This window comes from Oculina patagonica, chromosome 13 (assembly GCF_052425735.1).
Source record: "Oculina patagonica isolate OP01 chromosome 13, crgOcupat, whole genome shotgun sequence".
NCBI lineage: Eukaryota > Metazoa > Cnidaria > Anthozoa > Scleractinia > Oculinidae > Oculina > Oculina patagonica.
This window is the reverse complement of record NC_135770.1, coordinates 10484071-10505924: the sequence shown is the minus strand read 5'-3', so window position 1 is coordinate 10505924 and position 21854 is coordinate 10484071. Positions and strand designations below refer to the sequence as shown.

Sequence of the window (21854 nt, the reverse complement as noted above, 5' to 3'; positions counted from 1 at the left end):
ATTCACAGTTACTTTTAGTATGTTATTTCTCAATATATGTGAAGTCGAATAAGGCATGTTTTATTTTTGTCGCAATTTGTTTTGGGTTGGACAACGAAACTGCATAGTTTTACTGGACTATATACCCTATATACTTAAGTGCCGGGTTGGCCCGATAAATGGTTCGATTTTTAGGGGGCTTGACAGTTCATCATATTCTTGGATTTTGTTTGGGAAGGAATTTTTGGAATACATGTAAAACGTGAATATTGTTGTTGGTACTGCCTTGGCTGCGAAATTTTTAGACTCGCCACATGTCGACCTCACAATAAATATTAACAAAGAGAGCGAAGCGAGCTTAAAGTTAGCGAAGCGGCCGTGCAAGCAACAAAGTCACTCGATCGAAGGACTTTATGAAAGTCCACGTAGTTTTTCGAATTAAGTACAAACTGGACTGCAAATGCGTTTGGCTGTTGAATGTTTGGGGGTTTAATTGCTCAATTTCTGTTTTAGAGAGTTTTGGAACTAAATTAATCGTTTGTTTCTGTGCAGGAAGAAACGGACAACTCAGGGAAAATATTTTTATTAGTGACTGTCATACGCAAACTATAAACGACCTTTTCATTCGATCAGTTACAATTCATTTTTTGGTTTGAAGTTCTGCCAGTGCTGCGAGGTGTAAGTGGACAGTTTATTTCATTATTATTATATCACCTACTTGTGACCGGATAACATGTCCGGCAAGGCGAACGTTTGACCGGTCAAGTCTCAAATCATTCCGGACATTGTCCGTTGACCGGCCGTTATTTTGAGCCCTAGGTAGTGCTAGAGTTTTTCAGGACTTAATTTCTATGGTTTTCCATTTTTGTCCTCGTTCGATCATCCCCGTCCCTTTAATCGTGAGTACCCCCTGGGAAGAAAAACCCGCTAATGGACCAATACATCTCACTTCCTTGAGATCGCCAGGCGTCCGTGTGAAACATAATCCTCTATATCAAATAACTTACCACGAAGGCACAAGCATATTGCATTGTGTACGAGCGTCGAGTAGAGAGCTAGAAAGGTTTTCGTATTTAGGATCTCTTGTGATGGATTCGCCTTCGAAAAATGTTTTCGAACATGTTCAGTTCGACGAAGACTTGGTTAAGCAATTTTTATGTGATGTGTGGTAAGTAGCTAGTCGAGCGACTCCTAAAGTTAATTTTACTCAATGAGGATTACGTTCAACCAACGAATTCAACACTCATTCCATATTTACATTTTATTTATTGCAGTCGAAATCCCTTCCTGGACGCCGAAGTGGCTATTCCGTGTGGCCATAGCTTTTGTGGCTTCTGTGTTGAGGAGTTTAAATGCTCCATAAACGCCGGCAACGCAGCGGAATGCAACCATTGTCGCCAGCCAATCACCAGCTTCAATAAGAATCTTCTGGCCAACAGCCTGCTTCACAGCGTACAGGCTGAATGTATTTGGTGTGGCCAAAAAGTCCAGTTAGACTCATCTAAAGGCCATATTAAGGAGTGTGATCGCGTAGAAATTCCTTGCGAGAAATGTCGCAAGCGAGTCAGAAAATCGCATATGGATCAGCACAAACTGGACGAATGCGACCTGCGTGAGATCGTCTGCGTTTGTGGTACACGTGTGCCAAAGAACGAGGAGGCGGAACACATGAGGAAAGTGTGTTCTTTTAACAAGGAAGAGTGCCCTTTAAAATGTGGCGAAGCCATCGAAAGGTATGTTAAAGTACTTTCATTTTAAACTGAAAGTAAAGGATTTCCAGCAGAGCTGATTTCCAGTGCCGGCTAATTTTTTACGTGCGTGGAAAATTAAGAGACTGAAGAGACAATGTTTAAACGACTTGTGTAAACAGAAGACACGTAAACCCATATAAAACAATATATTTGCACATATTACGGAAGATCTAATCTTAATTTGCGAAAAGAAATTAAGGCTAAAACAAGTGGTAACCACAGGTTAGAAAGTGCGGGCCTTGACGCACTTAGACAAGGTACTGGTAGGCAGTGCCGATAATTATAAATAAACGACTGAACAAGGAGGGCTGAAATGATCAAATGGACAATAGACAATTATTCTGAGTAACGCGTCACGCAAAGATTTTTCGCACGCGGTGCAGTGTGAATTGGTAGATTTGATTTTTCTCAGTCGGTAAACTCGCTATGTTGTCAGTGTTATAACGAATTTCTCGACAATAACCGTTGTTGGAATCATTCGCTTTACCGTGGTTTATCTGTGATACAATCACAGCAAATGTTCTCAAAAGCAACACATAACGCCTTCAATGTCACAGAAGGTTTATCTAATGTGACAAGCTGTTTTTAAAATATCGCTCTTGGAGAACAGATTTTTCTCTTCCGGTTTTACGACAAACTGTTGTGATTAACACATTTTCGCATTCCGATCGTGCTTAGTGGAAGAACAAAAATTTCAACTTCCGGTTCGGTCCTGGTTTATATAAACGTGGCGAGCACGCGTAAAACGCTATCCGCTGGTCACTGTCAAGATTAGGGTTGCGGGCCTCTCTTGGGCCCGCAATTATCTAGACACGAGAAAACAATTACCCTGGGTGCCAGAGGTTTTCCTTGCGCGGTTTCCGGTGTCAGTCATGTCTTTATCAAGTTATTCTCGCGGCTTCACAACTCGTGGCGACGGCCTTCGACCGCCTAGAAGTATTCATCGTGCGCGTTAAAAAAAAAAAGCTCTGGTACCCAGGGTAAAACTGCCTCCTCCACAGGCTTTTCCAAGGCCGCGCGTATTTTGGAGTGTTTCGGAGAGAGTTTGAGCGAGCACAAAGCCATTCTCGTCGCCATAGCCCTATCGTTTCTCTAAGCCGACTTGGCACGAGAAAATGGCGGGCTCTGGGGACACAGGATTTTGCATTAATTCAATTTTTTTTATTGACTCTTTTGAACTAAGAATTCCTAAACGGAAGTAAGAAACGTAATGCCTCTCACATACACTATTTTTAACTATACAATTCGTAAAACAAATCAACGTGTCTCTGCTGTTGCTTACGTTCGTAAACACACTTGTCTTTTTAAGGTGTCTGATACCTGCACATAGCACTGCATGCGGGCAGGTCGCAAAGATATGCGAGGTGAAGGGATGTGGCCAGGTGGTAAGACGATCAGATGAAGATCGTCATATTTCAGACAACATTAAGCGCCACTTCAACCTTTTAAAGATGGAGCATAATGCCATTATGTGGCAGCTTGAAGCGGTAAGCGATTTTTTCAACTTTATTATTGTTACAGATATTTTAACGAGAACATTTTACTGGATGCTAATGCTATCAATGACTACTGTACACATGTCTGTCATTATTATTGTATTCAATAATATCGTTTCAAAGCAAGTCGGCGTGGCTTTTTCAAAAAAAGGTAGCATCACCTTCGAGTCTGTTATAACGTAAAATTTACAATAACGTAGAAATAAATATAAAAAAAGAATCCTTTTGTGGCCCTTTGTTAAATAAACTGAGGTACCATTGTGGTGGGATTTTTTTTACAAGGCATCCTGGGTAAGACGTTAAACGAATTAAGACTGAGTATTGTGTTTCTAACCAAACACAATTAAGCGTTTTCGGGAAGGAACTTCACTTCGCTGTCAGTGCTTCTTTCGCTTGTAGGTTACTATCACAGGTTTTCTATTTTTATTGTTTTATTTTGGAAGTGGAAGTGCCCTCCCTCTTTTTGGCTGTTTTTCTTTAGTGAGACATTTTACAGACCTTGAAAATAAATTGGATAACCTTGGTTACCAAATGCACTCCAAGATAAGTTGCCTTAGGTTGAGATTGCATGCGGACTTCCTGATTATGAATTATCTCTAACGATAAAATATTTTTCCTTCTTCTTAAACAGAGTCAAATCGGCGTTAATGCCAGACGGGGTGGGCAAAAAGCGGCGATGAAGTGGATGATACCAGATGACACAAACCAACACCAAGAGCTTTGCTCCCCAGTGTTTTTGAATCTGGCCAAACGGTGGAGAATTCTCCTAAAAAAGCAAGAGGTGCTCTTGGAATACAACCAAGGGTTGGAAGAAGTTGTAGCCTTCATGAGGTAGCATATTATTGAAAGAACTATCTAATGTCTTCTATATAATGTTATTGATTTTCGTGCAAGGATGACAAATACGTTGCCTATATCAAGCAAACTGATTGAAACTCGGGATCAGTATGGAAAGATAAAAAGTTCGCTTTTCTTAATATCAAGAATAAACCAGAGAACTAGGAACAGCATTGAAAAAAAGACTAACGTCTTGTAGATTCAGGAAACATTGCCCAATTTCATTAATTTCTACTTGAACTTTGTTCAAAACTAGTACTATTTTAATAAGCCAATAGCAGAAGGAAGTAGAAAGGAAAAGAATCAGGGTTCTTCTAAACTTCAATTCTTTTTTTACATTTGTAACATAACTAAATCTTTTTAATATCTGATATTTATCCGGTTTTGTTTTTATAGGTTTATTGTGGAGCTCCAGAATGGTGAACAACACGTTTTTCTGGATAATTTTAGGGTCTTTTTAAAGGAGGGAGAGTGTGTGAGTTTTGCGTTTAAGTCAAGGCCCGTAAAGGCGATAGTAGTGGTCCTCGAACTCGCGGAGCCAGAAAAGTTTAAATTTCGTAGTGTATAATTAAATAAATAAATGCCCCAGGAGCCCATCACTCGGAGCAACTTTAACCATGATGCGTCTGTGATGCAGTGTGTACTCAAGTAAAGGTATTTTGAAATTATATTTTCCCGCGATGAGCCACTCAAAAACGATTTGTTAATAGGCTATTGATACGTCACTACAGTACGTCGTTAACCAGGGAACAGTATCAGTTAAAGTAACCAACCTAAGCAGTAACTTTTAATTAAAGGAGAAGTTCACTCCAGAATGGCCATTTATTTTCTTTACGCCAATAAAAAGTTAACACAAAGATATGTTATTCACCAAAATTTCAGCCTTCAACGTTCGCTATAACCCTACGAAATCTTTCCCAAAACTCGACACCTGAACGCCGCCATATTGGAGCTGGTAATGTATGCGTGACGTCAAAGAGCTCAGCCTGAAGTTTGACGGGTAAATTTTAATAGTCGAAACTCCTTGTTTTTTGTATTTCTTGGAGCTCTGTCTGAGCAAAATGGAGCAACACAAAGAGGCATTTTGACAAACAAAAGCCACTACGAAGAAACAAGGAGTTTCGAGTATTTAAATTTTCCCGCCAAACTTCAAGCTGAGCTCTTTGACGTCACGCATACATTACCAGCTCCAAGATGGCGGCGTCCAGTTGTCGAGTTTTGGAAAAGATTTCGTAAGGTTATAGCGCACGTTGGGGGATAAAATTTTGGGGAATGACACATCTTTGTGTAAACTTTCTATTGGCGTGAAGAAAATAATTGGCCATTCTGGAGTGAACTTCTCCTTTAAGCTAATAATAATTTTACTAACTTTGGAAAAAGCCGTTGCACAAATATACGCAAGTTGCACACTCCGGGTAATAGGCTCCTTGGGGATATCTAGCTCAGTAATTCCTAATCAAATTCTTAATCAATTGAACAGTGACTTACATTTTTCGGCCCAGTTTGTTACCATCAAGAAAAATATTTGTTTGGCTCTACTCAAGCTTGATTATTACTGCATTTGCTTTCCGAGTCTGTTATTCAAATGAACACCGCATCATCATGGTGCGGGGTTCATTACAATTTTTAAAAAAGTACTTTTTGAAAAATTGGATGAACTTTCAACTTATTTTCAACTTACTCAAGTTTGACTTCTATCCACTTGGGTTGCCGTCTCAACTCATTGTACAGACAGCAAGAATGTTATTCAAACACAAATAACTTAAAAGCTGTCCCAATCAGTTACTAGCTAAGCTTGATGCGTCCAGTAAAGTAGTTTTAGGATGATTGGCCTAAGGTTTCCACCCTAAAATAATTATTTTGCCTTTTTTGGTTTGAAACTATTGAAAACCTTTGCCAATCATTGCTTGTTTCCATTTTTTTACTTTTTAACCCCCTGACAAGTACTTAAAAAGGTTAACAATTTCTTTTATACATGTTGAAAACAAGTCAACTACATACTGTGCGCCAATATGATAAGATAGGTTTGTAGTATGTTAACATGTTAATGGGTCGGAGTGGCATTCTCTTAATGTCAACAGTGTTATTAATTCGTACCGACATTTATGTGGTCGTTATGAAATAGATTCGTGCTCAATAAAGACGATAAATAAATAGTAAAAAGAAGTGTAGAAATTAGTATTAAATGGTTGGTTTAATTGTCTTGATAAGAGTCTGTCTGTCATGCAAGGACTTACACAGCACGTTGACTTGCATATTAAAACTTTGTCTAGCTTCGTAAAAAGCGTGTCTTGTAAGGTTTTAAAAAGCGTGTCTTGTAAGGTCTTAAAAAGCGTGCTTTGTAAGGTCTTAAAAAGCGTGTCTTGTAAGACCTTAAAAAGCGTGTCTTGTAAGATCTTAAAAAGAGTGGCCTGTAAGGTCTTAAAAAGCGTGTCTTGTAGTGTCTTAAAAAGCGTGCATTGTAAGGCCTTAAAAAGCGTGTTTAAGTTTAAGGCCTTAAAAAGCGTGTCTTGTAAGGCCTTAAAAAGCATGTCCTGTAAGGCCTTAAAAAGCGTGTCTTGTAAGGTCTTAGAAGGCACTTTGTAAGACCTTAAAAAGCGTGTCTTGTAAGGACTTAAAAAGCGTGCCTTGTAAGACCTTAAAAAGCGTGTCTTGTAAGTTCTTAAAAAGCGTGCTTTGTAAGGTCTTAAGAACGTGTCTTGTACGGCCTTAAAAAGCGTGTCTTGTAAGGTCTTAAAAAGCCTGTCTTCTAAGGCCTTAAAAAGCGTGCTTTGTAAGGCCGTAAAAATCATGTCCTGTAAGGCCTTAAAAGGCGTGTCTTGTAAGGTTTTATCCGGCACGCTTTGTAAGACCTTAAAAAGCGTGTCTTGCAAGGACTTAAAAAGCGTGCTTTGTAAGGCCGTAAAAAGCATGTCCTGTAAGGCCTTAAAAGGCGTGTCTTGTAAGGTCTTGAAAGGCACGCTTTGTAAGACCTTAAAAAGCGTGTCTTGTAAGGACTTAAAAAGCACGCTTTGTAAGACCTTAAAAAGCGTGTCTTGTAAGGACTTAAAAAGCGTGCTTTGTAAGGCCGTAAAAAGCATGTCCTGTAAGGCCTTAAAAGGCGTGTCTTGTAAGGTCTTGAAAGGCACGCTTTGTAAGACCTTAAAAAGCGTGTCTTGTAAGGACTTAAAAAGCACGCTTTGTAAGACCTTAAAAAGCGTGTCTTGTAAGGACTTAAAAAGCGTGCTTTGTAAGGCCGTAAAAAGCATGTCCTGTAAGGCCTTAAAAGGCGTGTCTTGTAAGGTCTTGAAAGGCACGCTTTGTAAGACCTTAAAAAGCGTGTCTTGTAAGGACTTAAAAAGCACGCTTTGTAAGACCTTAAAAAGCGTGTCTTGTAAGGACTTAAAAAGCGTGCTTTGTAAGGCCGTAAAAAGCATGTCCTGTAAGGCCTTAAAAGGCGTGTCTTGTAAGGTCTTGAAAGACACGCTTTGTAAGACCTTAAAAAGCGTGTCTTGTAAGGACTTAAAAAGCACGCTTTGTAAGACCTTAAAAAGCGTGTCTTGTAAGGACTTACTGAAAAAGCGTGCTTTGTAAGGCCGTAAAAAGCATGTACTGTAAGGCCTTAAAAGGCGTGTCTTGTAAGGTCTTGAAAGGCACGCCTTGTAAGACCTTAAAAAGCGTGTCTTGTAAGGACAGCGTGTCTTGTAAGGACTTAAAAAGCACGCTTTGTAAGACCTTAAAAAGCGCGTCTTGTAAGGACTTAAAAAGCGTGCTTTGTAAGGTCTTAAAAAGCGTTCTTTGTAAGGTCTTAAAAGCGTGTCTTGTAAGGCCTTAAAAATCGTGCGTTGTAAGGTCTTAAAAAGCGTGCTTAAATCGTGCCTTGTAAGGCCTTAAAAACCTTGTCTTGTAAGGTCTTATAAAGCGTGCAGAAAAGCGTGTCTTGTAAGGTCTTAAAAACCTTGTCTTGTAAGGTCTTATAAAGCGTGCAGAAAAGCGTGTCTTGTAAGGCCTTAAAAGCGTGTCTTGTAAGGCCTTAAAAGCGTGTCTTGTAAGGCCTTAAAAAGCGTGTCTTGTAAGACCTTAAAAAGGTTCTTAAAACGCGAGTGTTATATAGCACGTAATATCGTTATTTAAATGATCAAAATTACATAGCGCCTTTTTTCTTATTTTTATTGATTTATTTTATGTAGCCACCTATTACCAGCTACTGATAATGATCCAATAAAGCTTTATTAAAAGCGACTAGAAGCCGGCATAGGTGCTTTTTAAAATATCACACAGGGTGCTTATTAAATTTCTAAACGGAATGTTATTAATAAACGCTGTGATTATTTTTAACACGTGCACGTGTATTGTCAGCTTAGGCATCTGTTACTACACACGTGTAACCTCGCACTCTCTTATGCACGCGTTACGTAAGACAAAAGTATAAATCTAGAAAATAAACCAATTTTGTTTCTTTGTGTATTTACAGCAATTCCACCATAAACTTGAAAACTGCACTTAAAAAAATAAATAAAAATAAGACAACAATTGAATCTCATGTGGTATGTCAAAGAAGAAATGCGCGCAGCTTAAGGTTAGAAAATGCCTCGCAATGCGAACAAAAATCAACCTTATAAAACCTTTACTAAGCTAATATTAAAAATTATCAAACGCCAACATTAGGCCAACGAGTTTAAAAGGAGGTTTCGAGAATAACACCGCTGTTATTAAAAAGAATATTATGCAATCTCGGTGCTGTGGTATTCATTTAAAGTATTTTTTCACTTTCCAACGCTGTCCGAATGTAAAAACCTTTATACCATCCACATCCATTTATTTTATTTCAAATAAATCAGAGATAAAAACTAGCTGCATAATAAGGGAGCAGCTATTCGTTTATGCTAAATCCGCACATATAGTTGACTTAAACAGATTCAAATCAAAAGCATATAAGTAGGACTTATTTTTGCTTTCCAGTGGTAAAATTATGATTTCATTTTATTATATTTTGTCTATGATTTTTATGATTTACACTTGGCTTAACAAAACTTTTCAGTTGATATAAACGAGGTTGATAATTGTATTGTGGTCATGAATGTAAGTTATCTTTAGCATTTTCAGGTGTAACTGGCTTATAATAAATAAAGTACGAGAACGTTCATTCGATTTCATAGGCATGGTAAGCTTCCTGTTTTGTTTCCCTTTCGGGTAAGAGTTGGGGTACGCAAATTAAACGAATAATAAATTCTGGAATGACAGAGACAAATTTTAGCGAGCACTAAATTTAACGATTTTTGCCCAACTCGCTAAAATCGCTAAAATTAGTAGCCGCTAACGATAGTTACCTTAAGGTAACTTAAATATAATCACAAAAATACGACACCTGATTGGACGAGAGCGTACTTCATTCTTGTTTTGCAAAAGAAGCTGTCTCTCGTCCACGTGCCTAATGCACGTAAATGCATGCACGTGAGCGCAACATACAAGCATTCAAAATATCAAACGTACACAACAAATGTAAGTGCACTTTATGTTTATAAATATTCTACCAGTATTTTAGTCTGTTGTCAAATATAATGATTAAAACGAATATAAACAAGGTTTAAATGGTGTTGAAACGTAAACAAGCTATTCTATGAGCAACTTATTACAAAACATGTAAAAGTTATGTTTTATCATTTACCTATCTGAATTCATAATGTACATTTGATTTAAGGCATGTTCCGTGAGCTATATTTCTCGGCCACAAAAGCTGTGATATAGTTTGTTAATGACATAAAAACCGTTGATAAAATATCTGCTTTCAGAACAATGTTAGGTTAACATCCATTTTTTGCTCGTTTGGAGCTTTGGTCTTAAAAGACTGTTACTTAGCAAATGTGTTGCTTAAAACTATACCTTAAAGTAATTCTAATACAGCTGCAGTACTGTCAAACAAGTATCCAAGGTAAACTATGCTCTTTCATCACTTGTTCTGATATTTGATATTTATTGATAAACAAAAGCGGGCATATAATATTCGGAACAGAGTTTTGCTCTTAAGGAGAGACATAACTCAATATAAAACTAATTAACACTAGACAACGGCTTCAATAGTGAATAACACTTCTGTGGTTTTAGTGTGACACATTTAATCAATTCAAAACTTGTTTTGAGTCGAGGAACAAACAACGCATTTTATTTTGCTTGGACTCAACTCTCAAAACATTTTCCGTTTGTGTCGATAGTCCTGTGTACCGGTGAGAGAGCCGGATTGCAATACTAAAGGATATTTAGTAACACAAATGGCAGGGGCAATGCCTTGTTTAACGTTTGAGAAAACAAAAGAAATAAAAGAATCTATAGGCAACAGTCTTGTGTTGTTTACATATCTTTTAGGTGAAGATTAGTTTTGCCAAAAACAGTGGTAGGAATATGGAAAATAAACAGTAAACGCTGTCTTAAATACACGACAGAAGAAGTGATAAATATTTTTTTTTCGTTGCTTATTTTTTGCTCACGAGACTAAAATCATCGTCGTAGATTGGTTATTTGATGTCTTTTTAAGTGCCCTGGAGAACCGAAATTGACAGCTTAAAATCTTCTCAGCTCACGAAAGCGTGGGAGATAGTGGAACATGCAGATAGAGGGTCTTGCGCTCAGCTTCACAATTTTAGTCTTTAGTTTTCTTTGTTTAGTTAAAAGAAATTTTACAAACACTGGCAATAGTTTTGTTAAATATAATTTCATTCTCTTTAAGTAATTATAGTCGCGTAAAAAGAAGCAAGGTATACTAAATAGAAAAGCAATAAAGATGACGCGTTTAATAACTGTAAATTACATGTACCTGCACTCTCTTTCTATCAGCTCAAAACGGCTTTTATAATTATTCATTTCCATTTAAACATAAATTAAAGGGACACTGTCACGTGCTTCACTTCAAAAATTCTAGAACCTAAAGGCGCATGGAAACCTATAAATAGTGGTCAAGTTTTGTTAAAAATTATAATGCCAGTTTTCTGAAGCTATAAACAAGTGATATTATTGCGATGACATCAGGAACTTTAGATCTCAACTTAAAAAAAAGTAAGGATGACTTTTTTAAGTTCTGCTCTTGTGAAAAAAGCAATTCAAGACTAATAACGGCTCCCCACTTCCTTCAAAAGCAATTTACTTCATATCTTCATATTGATGTTCTAGGTCCATTTCATGTACGAGAAAGAGTACCTCGCCGATTTTAGTACTTTTTACTGAAAAGCAGAAAAATCCCTGTGACAGTGTCCCTTTAACATGAAAGGGATGCTCGACGAGTTTCTACTTGCTTATCATGTTGACCAATTAATAAATAAATATATCGAATGTTAACCAGTTTTTTTTTATGAAACTCCAGTTTTTATGAAACGAATTCGAACACAAGTGTTATATGGAACAGCCTCATGTCCAACACTTCTTTAGGTGGAAAGAAAGGAATATGATATTTTTTTTGTAGCGCGATACATGATTACTCCTTTTACATTCTTTAATATGGTTTTGATGACTTTGCAATAAGTACGTAAGCTGCACCTAATAAAAAGCAATTTCCGCAAGTTTTAATAAAAACGGCAATCTTTCATAATTTCAGTGTTTTATTTGCATTGTAATTCACTTGGAACTTTTTTTGCACGTGAAGACATTTTTGGCCCTGACGGATTTATCTGATTGCAATTATTAAATCACAACCGATATTGTCTTTCAATTACTCGGGTGTTTAGCTCACGCACAAAATCTGCATCGGTCACAATGACAACTTTTTTGGTAGTTTTCCAGAAGGCCAACTGTAGTATTGACAGCAGAAACGGCTTGAGGCAGAGGGTAAAAATTTAATTAGGAACTTTGTAATTCTATCTGATTTTACCGATAACACAAAAAGGGCAATACACGCAAACATCAGAAAAGATAAGAATGCTTATAATATAAGGGGCACCCAACAGACCGTTTCGACGAACATCTGTTCGGAAGACTTATAATCGCCTACGATTTTCGGATTAAAGTGTGATGAAAAACTGGAGATTTCTTTAGCTCAAACTTTCGTGACATGGGAAAAGTAATACCTGTTGTTTTCGGGGAGAGAAAAATGTCGTTTTGGGCACGAAAAAAGGCCAGCTACGATTTTCGAGAAGGCAAAAGCGGTTCATAAATTCGGGTAATAATATTTCGTTCCCTAAAATTTTCTGAAGTTTGAAAGTTCAGCTAGCGTGTCCGAAAATGGACATTTCGGGCTTAGCGTTTAAAAATAAGGCTTTAAAACGCACAAAAAGGACACTTATAACGTAAAAACGATGTTCCGACACCTATAGTAAAATTGTTCTCGTTGGGTGCCCCTGATAATATTATGATGAGGATATATATTTTTCAAATCAGTTTATGTTGTACTTACGCAGGATGCTTCTGAAAGGCAAAAATATTTGACTTGATTTTAGCGATGCTTTAAATGCGTAGCTGCTATTCATAACAAATTATGCATTTTTTATTTGGATCACGAGAATCAACAGATGGATTGAAAGGTATACAGTGAATGTAGACAATCAGTATATTTGCGAAGTGTCCGCGGACGAAACAAAATGAAAGAGACTCTTCTGCTTGGTAAAAAAAAAAAATTAAAACAAAACTGTAATGCTGAAAATGTTCTGCGGGAGTATGAATTTGATCAAGGATAATAACGTCGTCTTTGATATGGGAAATCTTTAGTCTCTTAATGTAATTAAAAGGTATCAACGAACTCTGAAAAAATATGCGCGTTTCACATTTCAAGTTCTCCGAATTATTGAATAACGATGCAAGGATCGGTGCTAGCATGTTCGCATGATGAATTTTAATAAAGGCTAAAAATGCAGTTGTTCGGAACGGTGTTGCCGCCACGCAATACAACTTTATAACTTCGACAATGCTTGGCATACATGCAGACGCCCTGCAAGAAAAACTTTGTTTAACTTATGGACTGGCGTGAAAGACAAGAAATGGATGTATGCTTCTGTATTTTTTGAATTACCCGTTTGGTAACGATGGCATACATTTTGAAAACAGAGCTATTCATCTCTTAATCATTTTAGGAGCTTTGGGTGAAGGATAAAGTGCAGTATAAATTATTCCAATATCATATATTAAGCTTCTTGGAGGCGAATGTCAAAAAAAGCAGCTTTGACCGGCCGGTTAACCACAAACATCACAACAAGTAGTCTGTCTTATAGATGTCTTTTATTTAGTTCTGTGGGACGCAAATGACAGAGGGCAAGACAGCAATTTTGGAGTACCTAATAGAAGTTGTTAGCTGAATATTTTTGTAAAGATACACCAATATCGCCGAGGTGACGAATTTTTTCACGACGGTACTTCGAGGAATCACGAGACAAACCTTTCTGTTACAATTTTTTTAATGTTTTTAACAACCAGATTACAGTATTTACAAAAGTCCCCTACTACCAAATGTACGTGTTTACAAGCTTCTTATATATATTCATTATATGCAGGCTTTTTTTTGTCCCGATTTAGTATGCTATCTCAGATTAAGATTTTTACTTAGTGAATTTTTTTAACTTATTTAAACGCCTTATATTCTAATGTTTATTATTCAACTTGCTCTACCCTTCCTTTCTATGACACCTTTTTTGCTTTCTATTCATGTTTCAAAGCTTGACACAGAGGTTTCTGGTATTGATAAAGTACCACTCAATACGTGACTCAACTGTGCTATGCCGCTAGAAGCCGCTTACAGCAACAGAGGCCTCGATGCATCCTATACTTTCATAATCGTCCCGGTTTCTTTTCCAAATTCTCGTTCCTCTCTTTGCAGCCATCTTTGAAGTGACAATTGAGTTATAGGGCATCGGATCTCTATGTCTTGAACAGACTGACCCTAAAAGCACTGATTGCCGTAAGTTTCTAACGAAACTTTTGTGCTCCGGATGCGGGAGACTCAAACGACCTCAAACAGCTAGCTAGTTGTCAACTAGATGAGGATAAGTGGAAATAACCGCAGTAGCAATTTGAAAAGTCGACGACACGCATTTTGTCTGTCGCCAAAAATAAGGCAGCACATAGCGTGCGCTCTGAAGAAAGTCTGTAGATATGACTTAAAATTATTGTTTACCCTTAGCCAGTAAGAATAGATTAAGTGTGCAAAGTGAATAATCAATTATATTATCAGTTGCTTTTGGCCGATTTTCATTCTTTAGCACATTTGACTAACATTCTTAGCCCTTTCTCGACACTTGGTTGCTTTGCATCTATTCCTCCCTGTAAACAACAGAATACACCTTGCGGTTGTGAAGTGGTTGTACTGGCCTGATATTGTCACACATGAGACCAGGTGAGGCGCCAAATTGAGACTTGAGTTTCCTGAACTTGGCGAGCTGAAAATGGAAAAATTCGAAACATACGTACATGTAAGTCAGAGCTAAATTCATTGTTTTATTATCTGTACTGTTATAAAGAAGTAGCTCACTATAAATTATGTGAAGGTGTGAATGGGGTTGTTCGATGCTACTGCATGTTGCATTTATTTAAAATGTGTTAATAAATTAAGTAAATTAAGGAGATTATGTTTTTCTAGAAAGGATATTTTGTGCCCTTACAAATGAGATATTGGAGGCTTTATTGCTGAAAATAGTCTTGGAGTTATTGAATAAAACGTGCGACATGGTCAATTTTGTATATTTTTGCTGTTACAAGAATGAGTTACATGTATGTGAACACAGTAAACACAGGAACGATAAGGACATTTGCACTTTGATTCGAAATTGGTTTACAACAAATTAATAAAAAATATACTGCGAATTGTCTATAACATGCACAAGTCATTTTCAAATATTGTTTTTTTATACATTTAACTTACTTGTTTGTTAGAGATCTTTATTATGTCCTTGAAGACAATCCAACGCACTGATTCATAGCAGGGAGGGGTAGTAAGGGAACCTTGGTAAGTGTAGTAACCTATTTTTTTCGCCTTGTCGTCCTCATCTCCACTACCATCATCATCGTTATCATCGACGTCATTTTCATCATCATCATCATCTTCGTCGTCGTCTTGTTTATTGTTGTAGGGCATGAGGTACTTCAGACGAATTCCGTCAGCTTCGGTTACGTTTGCGATGGCACCTGAGTTATAGAAAGATTTAGAAGTTATAACGCTATTCTCACAACGGCGCAAGGTGTAATGCTGTTTGCACAAATGGCCATGGTTGAAAATAAAAAAAAAACGTTACTCTGGTTTAAAATATTAAAAACGGTCGTAATTTCGTAAAAAGTCCCAATCTTTCAGCTAAAACTTTAGCCTTCATCGTGTAACAGTGATCAGGAAATTGTAAAACCACTGAACCGTGATGATGGCATGCGTCTGCCGCACGAGGTTTTTTTTAAAATTTAGCCTTGAGGGTCAGAGCATAAATAGCTCCGACTTGCATAGGATAAAAACTTGCATTTTACAAATTTCCTTGACACACAAAATTTTACGACCATTTTCAACAGAGTAACATGTTTTTTTTCAATCATGAATCGACCACCTGGTTACAGGACCATTTTTGAGATGTCATAATGATATTCACTCGTTAGAAGTGATCAAGAATGTTAGATCCACAACTCTTTGGCTATATGATTATAGAAAAACGAAACAAAAATATTTTAGCTTATAGCTTTGCAGTATCGAGGAATCTATCGTAAATTTAGTTTTACTTTGTTTTATTTTTTTTTTTTTATTATAAATTTAGTTTTACTGTGTAAAATATGGTTATTCACCTTGTTCAGTGACCTTCAACAGTTGCTTTGCAAAATTTCCTAAAATCCTGTTTCCTGGGCAAGTGGCCTGAAAGAAATAAACAAACAAACATGGCCACCAATTTTAATTACCTTTCTTTAAATAATATGTTAACTGATAAAAATACAAGCTTGGGTGTCATTAAGGAGTAACGAATAAAGGAGTAAGGAGAAACCGAGTAAAGGAAAAAAAAAATCGAATCAAAATGGAAAATATATAAAAACGATACAAACATACCAAAAATACAAAACTGATTTTAAATATCAAATCTTTAGATTATTTGCATTGATAATATGACTATTGTTTTGTTGAAATACACGACGACCAGGGATTTCCACACTTAAAAATGTTACGTGACTGCGTCTCTTCCACGAATAATCATATTTATTAAAAATAGGCTTCTTTGTGTTCAACGGTTTTGAGTAGAGCGTCTCACTTAAAATCACCACAATAAAATAGCAAAGCGAAGCAAATAAAACAGATATTTACCGAAATGAGGATCCCAAGAACTGCCAGTCCATCCGGTTTGTCCACTGAGTTGCTAAAGGATTTATACTTCTTGTTATAAAACACAAGATGGAGCTTAAAACAAGGAAAAGTAAGAAAATAAGTAAAATAAAAAAAGTAGTAATAGGGAGTTCATGTAAGGCAACAAAAATCGGAAATTTTTTTATCATAAATTTTGTTTACAAGCAATATACGGATCATAAGAGACTCATTTTAAAGAGTAAAAGAGTAATGCTACATTACAGCAATTATTGATGTTTCATTTATTGCTCACACGAATTCCCCGATAAGCAAAGGAAGGGTCCTTACTGAAAGTTCTATGCCAAGTTCCACAGTAAAAGGAAACAAAGGTGTTTGAATGATCATGTTGCAAATCACGACAACAGCCCTATATACCAAACACTCTTAACTTGACGTTGCTAAAAGTAAATAAAACGTTCAATCACGATTGGCAAAATCAATTCCACAGCCGCTATCAGTTTCTTGAATTATAATATTTGCCAACCTAAATTAACTTTTTCGACTATTTAACAGTTATTCGCCGAAGGCTCAGTGATTATTCAACAATAATCACTGAGCCTGAGGCGAATAATTGTTTTAGTATAATTTTTAGAGGTGATCATCACGAACTTAAAAAAAATAACGATTGCTAACAAGAAACGAAGAAAACAGCAAACGCAAGTGTTCGCTTGCATACGGTGTAAACCAGTTTAATTCATCGATTCTGATCGATTGCAAATCAGACTTTATTTAGTTAAAGCAATAAAATGGAACAAAACAAACACTATGAGAAAGATAGATGTCCAGTACCTTTGTATGATTATTGATGACTTCTAAGCGAATGTGTGAATCCTCTTGAAAATGAGTAGCTCCGGTGAGAAGAGAACCGAATTATCTTTGCTCAATCGATCTGACTGAGTTTCTCATCGATCGCCAAAACCGCCGTGTTTACGATCATTTCTAATGCTTTGAGAACCATCTCTTGAAAATATTTTCGGTCCAAAAGCCTTGGTAGTTAATTTAAAAAATTCCCAATGTTTAAAATATCCAGGACTTGGGCTGGTTTCTTTTAAATCAAAGAATTTTCATTCAGCAAAAGCGGCCATGTTTACTTGCCTGGATGTCAAAGGTGGCGTGGCTAAGTAACCAAGCCTTCAAAGCTATAATCACCTCGCGCGGGGTGAATATAGCCTCATAAGCCGAGCTTCTCGACCAATCAGAATGCTTCAATTCTTATAGTCACCTCTGAAATTATACTAATAATGTTTAAAGGGGAAAAAAAAAAAACAGAGAATAATGTAATAAAAGTTTAATTCTTACCTGAGCTGCAAAATGCTCGTCGTTAATGGTGTGTTCTGATCCTCGACTGTTTTCACAGCCAAAGTGGAAATGAAATTGTTGCAGTTTGTATTCGTCGCACTCCAGGGGACCCCCACTGAGTGTAGCGGTTCCTTTTGAGCTGTCAACGTTGAAAGTAGGAGCATGGATAGAATTCACAAGCTGGCCAGCTACCAGTCCGCACGGGTTGTCAAAATTTATCTTTAAAGGTGAATAGCTCTTTTTCTTCACCTTCTTCGTTACAATGTTAATTGGAGACTGAAGTTTTCCAGCACACAGTGGATAAATTGAGGACCAATTTGCAGGACCAGGAGCTAAAAAAATGTCAAAACTTGTTGTCATTCACACAAGCTTTAGTGTTGTTTATTCTTGGTATCATGACATTCCATTTCACGAGAAAATATATTAAATACACTATACTCGATGCGTACGGTTACCATATAATACGCGCAGATTTTTGCGTGTTGCGTAGTTATGAGCGAAATGAGCGAGCAAGAAGCAAAATGTCCGCTGTAAATCACCCAATAAAGAATTTATTATTTCATAATTTTCCCCACTAACTTTTGGCCCGTATTTCGTAAGTTTGTCCGTTTTTATTTTTGCCCTGTTCTACTTTGTAATAACGTGGCATATTTTGCGCGTTCTTTTGTCCTAATATGGTAAAATGATGCAATAGTTGAATAATAAAGTCGAAGAACTTTACAAAATCAATGTAGGCGTAGACTCTTCATAACTTTATACGGAAGAACACAGTTAACAAGGAGGACAATGGTTACAATCAAGTTAAAGTTTGTTTTTCCATAACGTTCAAAAAATGTAAATTTTTACATTTTATAATTTAGATATGAAATGAAAACGTCTTGCGTTAACAGAGATATGAATTGAAACTTGTTATACTGAAAAACATTTTCTTCTAAGTAATACAATACATGCATACCTTGTGCATCCGTGAGCCCTGCGTACCCAAAATCTATACAAAGAAAGAAAAGTTCGATGAACAGCTGACCTAGCAAAATATTTATTTCAATTTCTCCTATATTAATGCGATGGTAAAATGCAATAAATTAAACTACTGGAAGTTAATACCGATAAGTATTAAGGCTCTTTTTCGTCCAAATATCACTGGGTTTGAATATCTTAATATTTATTTCTTGTCGTGTAATCTGCAGACAATTTGGCTACCGCAAGTTTCCTATTACACTAACAAAAGAAGGATATAATTTAAGCAATATACTAAAATATCAATACTTTGATTCTTTTCTTGGAAATGACAGCTTTAATTCTCAAAACACCGTCTTTTGGAAAGAACTGATACGTAAAGCTGATCCGTTTAGAGGTTTAATTTAAACTCATTTGTTATCTAGCAAAGTTTCGGGAATTTGTCAGTGCCTATCAAGCTAGAAGACCTCCTAAAGTATGATTGACACTTACCCTTCTGGCACGCGACCGCGCCAATCATAGAAAGTAGCCACAGAAAATACATCGCGGCGGAAAAATGTCTGAAAACATTACAAAAATAGCTTAACACTAGCATTTAAAAAACAAGAAAAGAGTTTCAGAGGGTTTCAGATAATTAAAATACAATATCACAAATATATACAGCAACTTTGAAATTAAATATATTCGTATCAAGGGTCAAGGTTAAACTTTCCAAGGAAAACCTATTGCATGCATGATAACTAGTTTTAAAGAAAAAATAATCCCACAGGATGTATTCTACTCTCATAGTTTGTTATGGGTGTGTTGAATGGAAATTTGATGATTAGTTCTTTTTATTGCTCTTAGTTTGCTAATAAATATATATTAGATAAAGCCTTACTAATGACGAGTAGTAGCTGGCTTAGCCGGTTTCAAAAATAACTCGCAGAATGCTTATAAATAAACGGAATGTTATTAATAAACGCCATGATTATTTTTAACACGAACATTGTCAGTTTTGGCATATGTTACTATCCACGTGTAACCTCGAGCTGGCAGCTTCTTACGTAAGAGTTTCGTAAGACACAAGTTTAAACCTAGAAAAGAAACCAATATCATCCTGACGAGTTTTAAGAGAAGTTTCGAGAATAACAACCTGATGATTTTTAAGGAGATTGTGCAATCTCGGCGCTGTTATATTCATTTCAAGTATTTTTATTCAGCTTTCCCACGTTGCCCGAAAGAAAGAAATTCTTAACTATCTCACTTTCATTTCTTCTATTCCAAATCAATAAAAACAGCTAGAAGCAAAATTTATAAATAAAATTCCGTTCACACCAAATCCAGACAAACGTTTTACGAATACTGGCGATTGTTGACTAAACCCTTCTCATATCAATACCATGCAAGTGGTTGGTGGTTGGCCCTCCTGTGTAAAATTAAGGTTTTGTGTTTCGTCCGTCATTTTTACTTGTTACATTTGGCTTAACTAAGCTGTTCAGTTGGTGTGGACGAAGTTGTTTGTTAAAATTTGGTCGTGGACGTTTTTAAACTCCAGTAGCTTCAGATGTTGTTGCAATATATCAATGGCTCATTATAAATAAACTGCAAAAGCGTTTTATACATCATTTAACTTTATACCCGAGGTTAGCGTTCTGTGGTTGGTGTTTTGTGGCTAGTCTAGTTTAGCTGAACTCGATAGGTCAGTGAAAGCCAGCAAAGAAAAGGATCTACGAATTGATTTTGTTATATTGTATTCCTTATTTTTTGGGCGTTTGTAATTTTACAATAGCTGGATTGCGCTCCTATCGATAATTCCGATCTCAGCACCGTTTTCAGCGATCAGGAATCAAAAGATTCAGCTAGAGCGTAATTATATCAGCAAGTTTGATGCTAGATAAAAATTGCACCAAATACTAATTAAAGTTAAAATTTTTGGTCATAATAAACTTGATAATATTGAATTTTATATAAAAAAAAAACTCGAGACTGCAAGTTTGGCCATCAGATTGCTATTTAAGGGGGGTTTATAGTTGTTTTGCCAACTTTTTTGAATGTGCTTAACTTCGAAATAGAGATTTTTTTAATTGATTGAGTGAAAAAAGTACAAGAAACCGAGAAACGACAAAAACTTTTACTGGCAGATTTAAATAACCATGCTTCTGCAAATCAAAATGTCTGGCAGTGGAAAAGAGGAAGGTAATAAAATGATCTTGCGTTGTTCTTTACCTATTAGGTTAGATAAAATTTGGCTACTTACTTGAATTTCTCGTAGCAGACTTCTTTCCAATGTCGGATCTGTTTTCCTTGGCTAGTTTCTATGAAAGTGATTTCTATTTTCCAAGCAGTGGAATTTAAGGAAATTGAGTTGCTCAGTATCACTTGGAAAAACGTCATTAATTGTTGTCAAATAGATATTGCGTGAATTACTTCTGCTTAGAGACTTAATGGTCCTTACTGTCTCTACTGTCGCTATCTACAGACGTAAATAAATATATTTTATTTGTACAAGGAATTACGTTTTTTGAAGGTTATTTCACCAGTGTTCCGTTATGCTTTTTGATCACCGAAATCAAACTCAAAAGGAGGTAAAATTAAAGTGGAAAAGGAAAATTTAGATCAGAACATTTCCTATCTTCAAATTCTAATACAACAATATTTTAACAAAACAAATGCCATGAATAGAATATAACTAAAATATCATCACAAAAATAGAGTTTTTTGATTGGACGGTAGCACACTCAATGCTTTTTATAAATCAAGCTGTCTATGCCATGCACGTGATCACAGCGTGCATGCATTCACGATCTCTCACTTTTACCGCGTGCATCATACATTTACGCTTTTATTAATATTTCGTCAGTATTTTTGTGTGTTGCTAATAAATGACGATTGAAACGAATATAAACAAGGTTTATGTTACTGCATTTGAAACATAAACGAAACAACGAACACATCACAGAAATTATGTTTTATATCTGTGTAAGTAGATAATAGACAAGGAAAATGGTCTATGGTATAAAATGTAAGTATGATTGAAAGAGTAGATAATGTTCTATGAAGTATATATCCCCCTATAAGACCTATAATATAGTTCAATAACATAAAATCCTGGCTTAAATATTTATTTTTTCTCTCGTTTAGATTTTTGACACTAATAAGCTGTTACTGAATTAGTGATCTTCTGGGTTGATGGTTGTTGTTGTCTAAAACCACTGATCTTGAAATAATTTCAATGCAATATTGCATAATAGGCATTAAATGGAAACTCTACACTTTCCTCGACAGCATTGATAT

General features: G+C 36.2%; 2 protein-coding genes across 2 annotated transcripts; one reads left to right on the top strand and one right to left on the bottom strand.

Moving 5' to 3' along the window:
• Nucleotides 1-179: 179 nt before the first annotated feature.
• LOC144636000 (uncharacterized) lies at nucleotides 180-6325 on the top strand. Its single transcript, XM_078495136.1, has 4 exons — nucleotides 180-1712; nucleotides 3040-3217; nucleotides 3858-4057; nucleotides 4460-6325. The coding sequence occupies exons 1-4, from the start codon at nucleotides 1558-1560 to the stop codon at nucleotides 4629-4631; spliced, it is 705 nt and encodes a 234-aa protein (XP_078351262.1). The 5' UTR covers nucleotides 180-1557; the 3' UTR covers nucleotides 4632-6325.
• Nucleotides 6326-13398: 7073 nt separating this feature from the next.
• LOC144636731 (carbonic anhydrase 2-like) lies at nucleotides 13399-20870 on the bottom strand. The gene is made up of 8 exons (XM_078495931.1): nucleotides 20818-20870; nucleotides 19071-19138; nucleotides 18577-18609; nucleotides 17622-17953; nucleotides 16284-16376; nucleotides 15776-15842; nucleotides 14877-15139; nucleotides 13399-14394 (listed from the first exon to the last, which is right to left on the bottom strand). The coding sequence occupies exons 2-8, from the start codon at nucleotides 19120-19122 to the stop codon at nucleotides 14269-14271; spliced, it is 966 nt and encodes a 321-aa protein (XP_078352057.1). The 5' UTR covers nucleotides 19123-19138; nucleotides 20818-20870; the 3' UTR covers nucleotides 13399-14268.
• Between the last annotated feature and the right edge of the window lie 984 nt (nucleotides 20871-21854).

Coding starts and splice junctions, on each gene's coding strand:
- LOC144636000 (XM_078495136.1), top strand. CDS start 1,558: ATGGATCAGCACAAACTGGACGAATGCGACCTGCGTGAGATCGTCTGC. Junction 3,218..3,857: donor TTATGTGGCAGCTTGAAGCG/GTAAGCGATTTT, acceptor CTTCTTAAACAG/AGTCAAATCGGCGTTAATGC. Junction 4,058..4,459: donor GAAGTTGTAGCCTTCATGAG/GTAGCATATTAT, acceptor TTGTTTTTATAG/GTTTATTGTGGAGCTCCAGA.
- LOC144636731 (XM_078495931.1), bottom strand. CDS start 19,122: ATGTATTTTCTGTGGCTACTTTCTATGATTGGCGCGGTCGCGTGCCAG. Junction 17,954..18,576: donor AGGGCTCACGGATGCACAAG/GTATGCATGTAT, acceptor ACATTTTTTTAG/CTCCTGGTCCTGCAAATTGG. Junction 15,843..16,283: donor TTCTTGGGATCCTCATTTCG/GTAAATATCTGT, acceptor TATTTCTTTCAG/GCCACTTGCCCAGGAAACAG.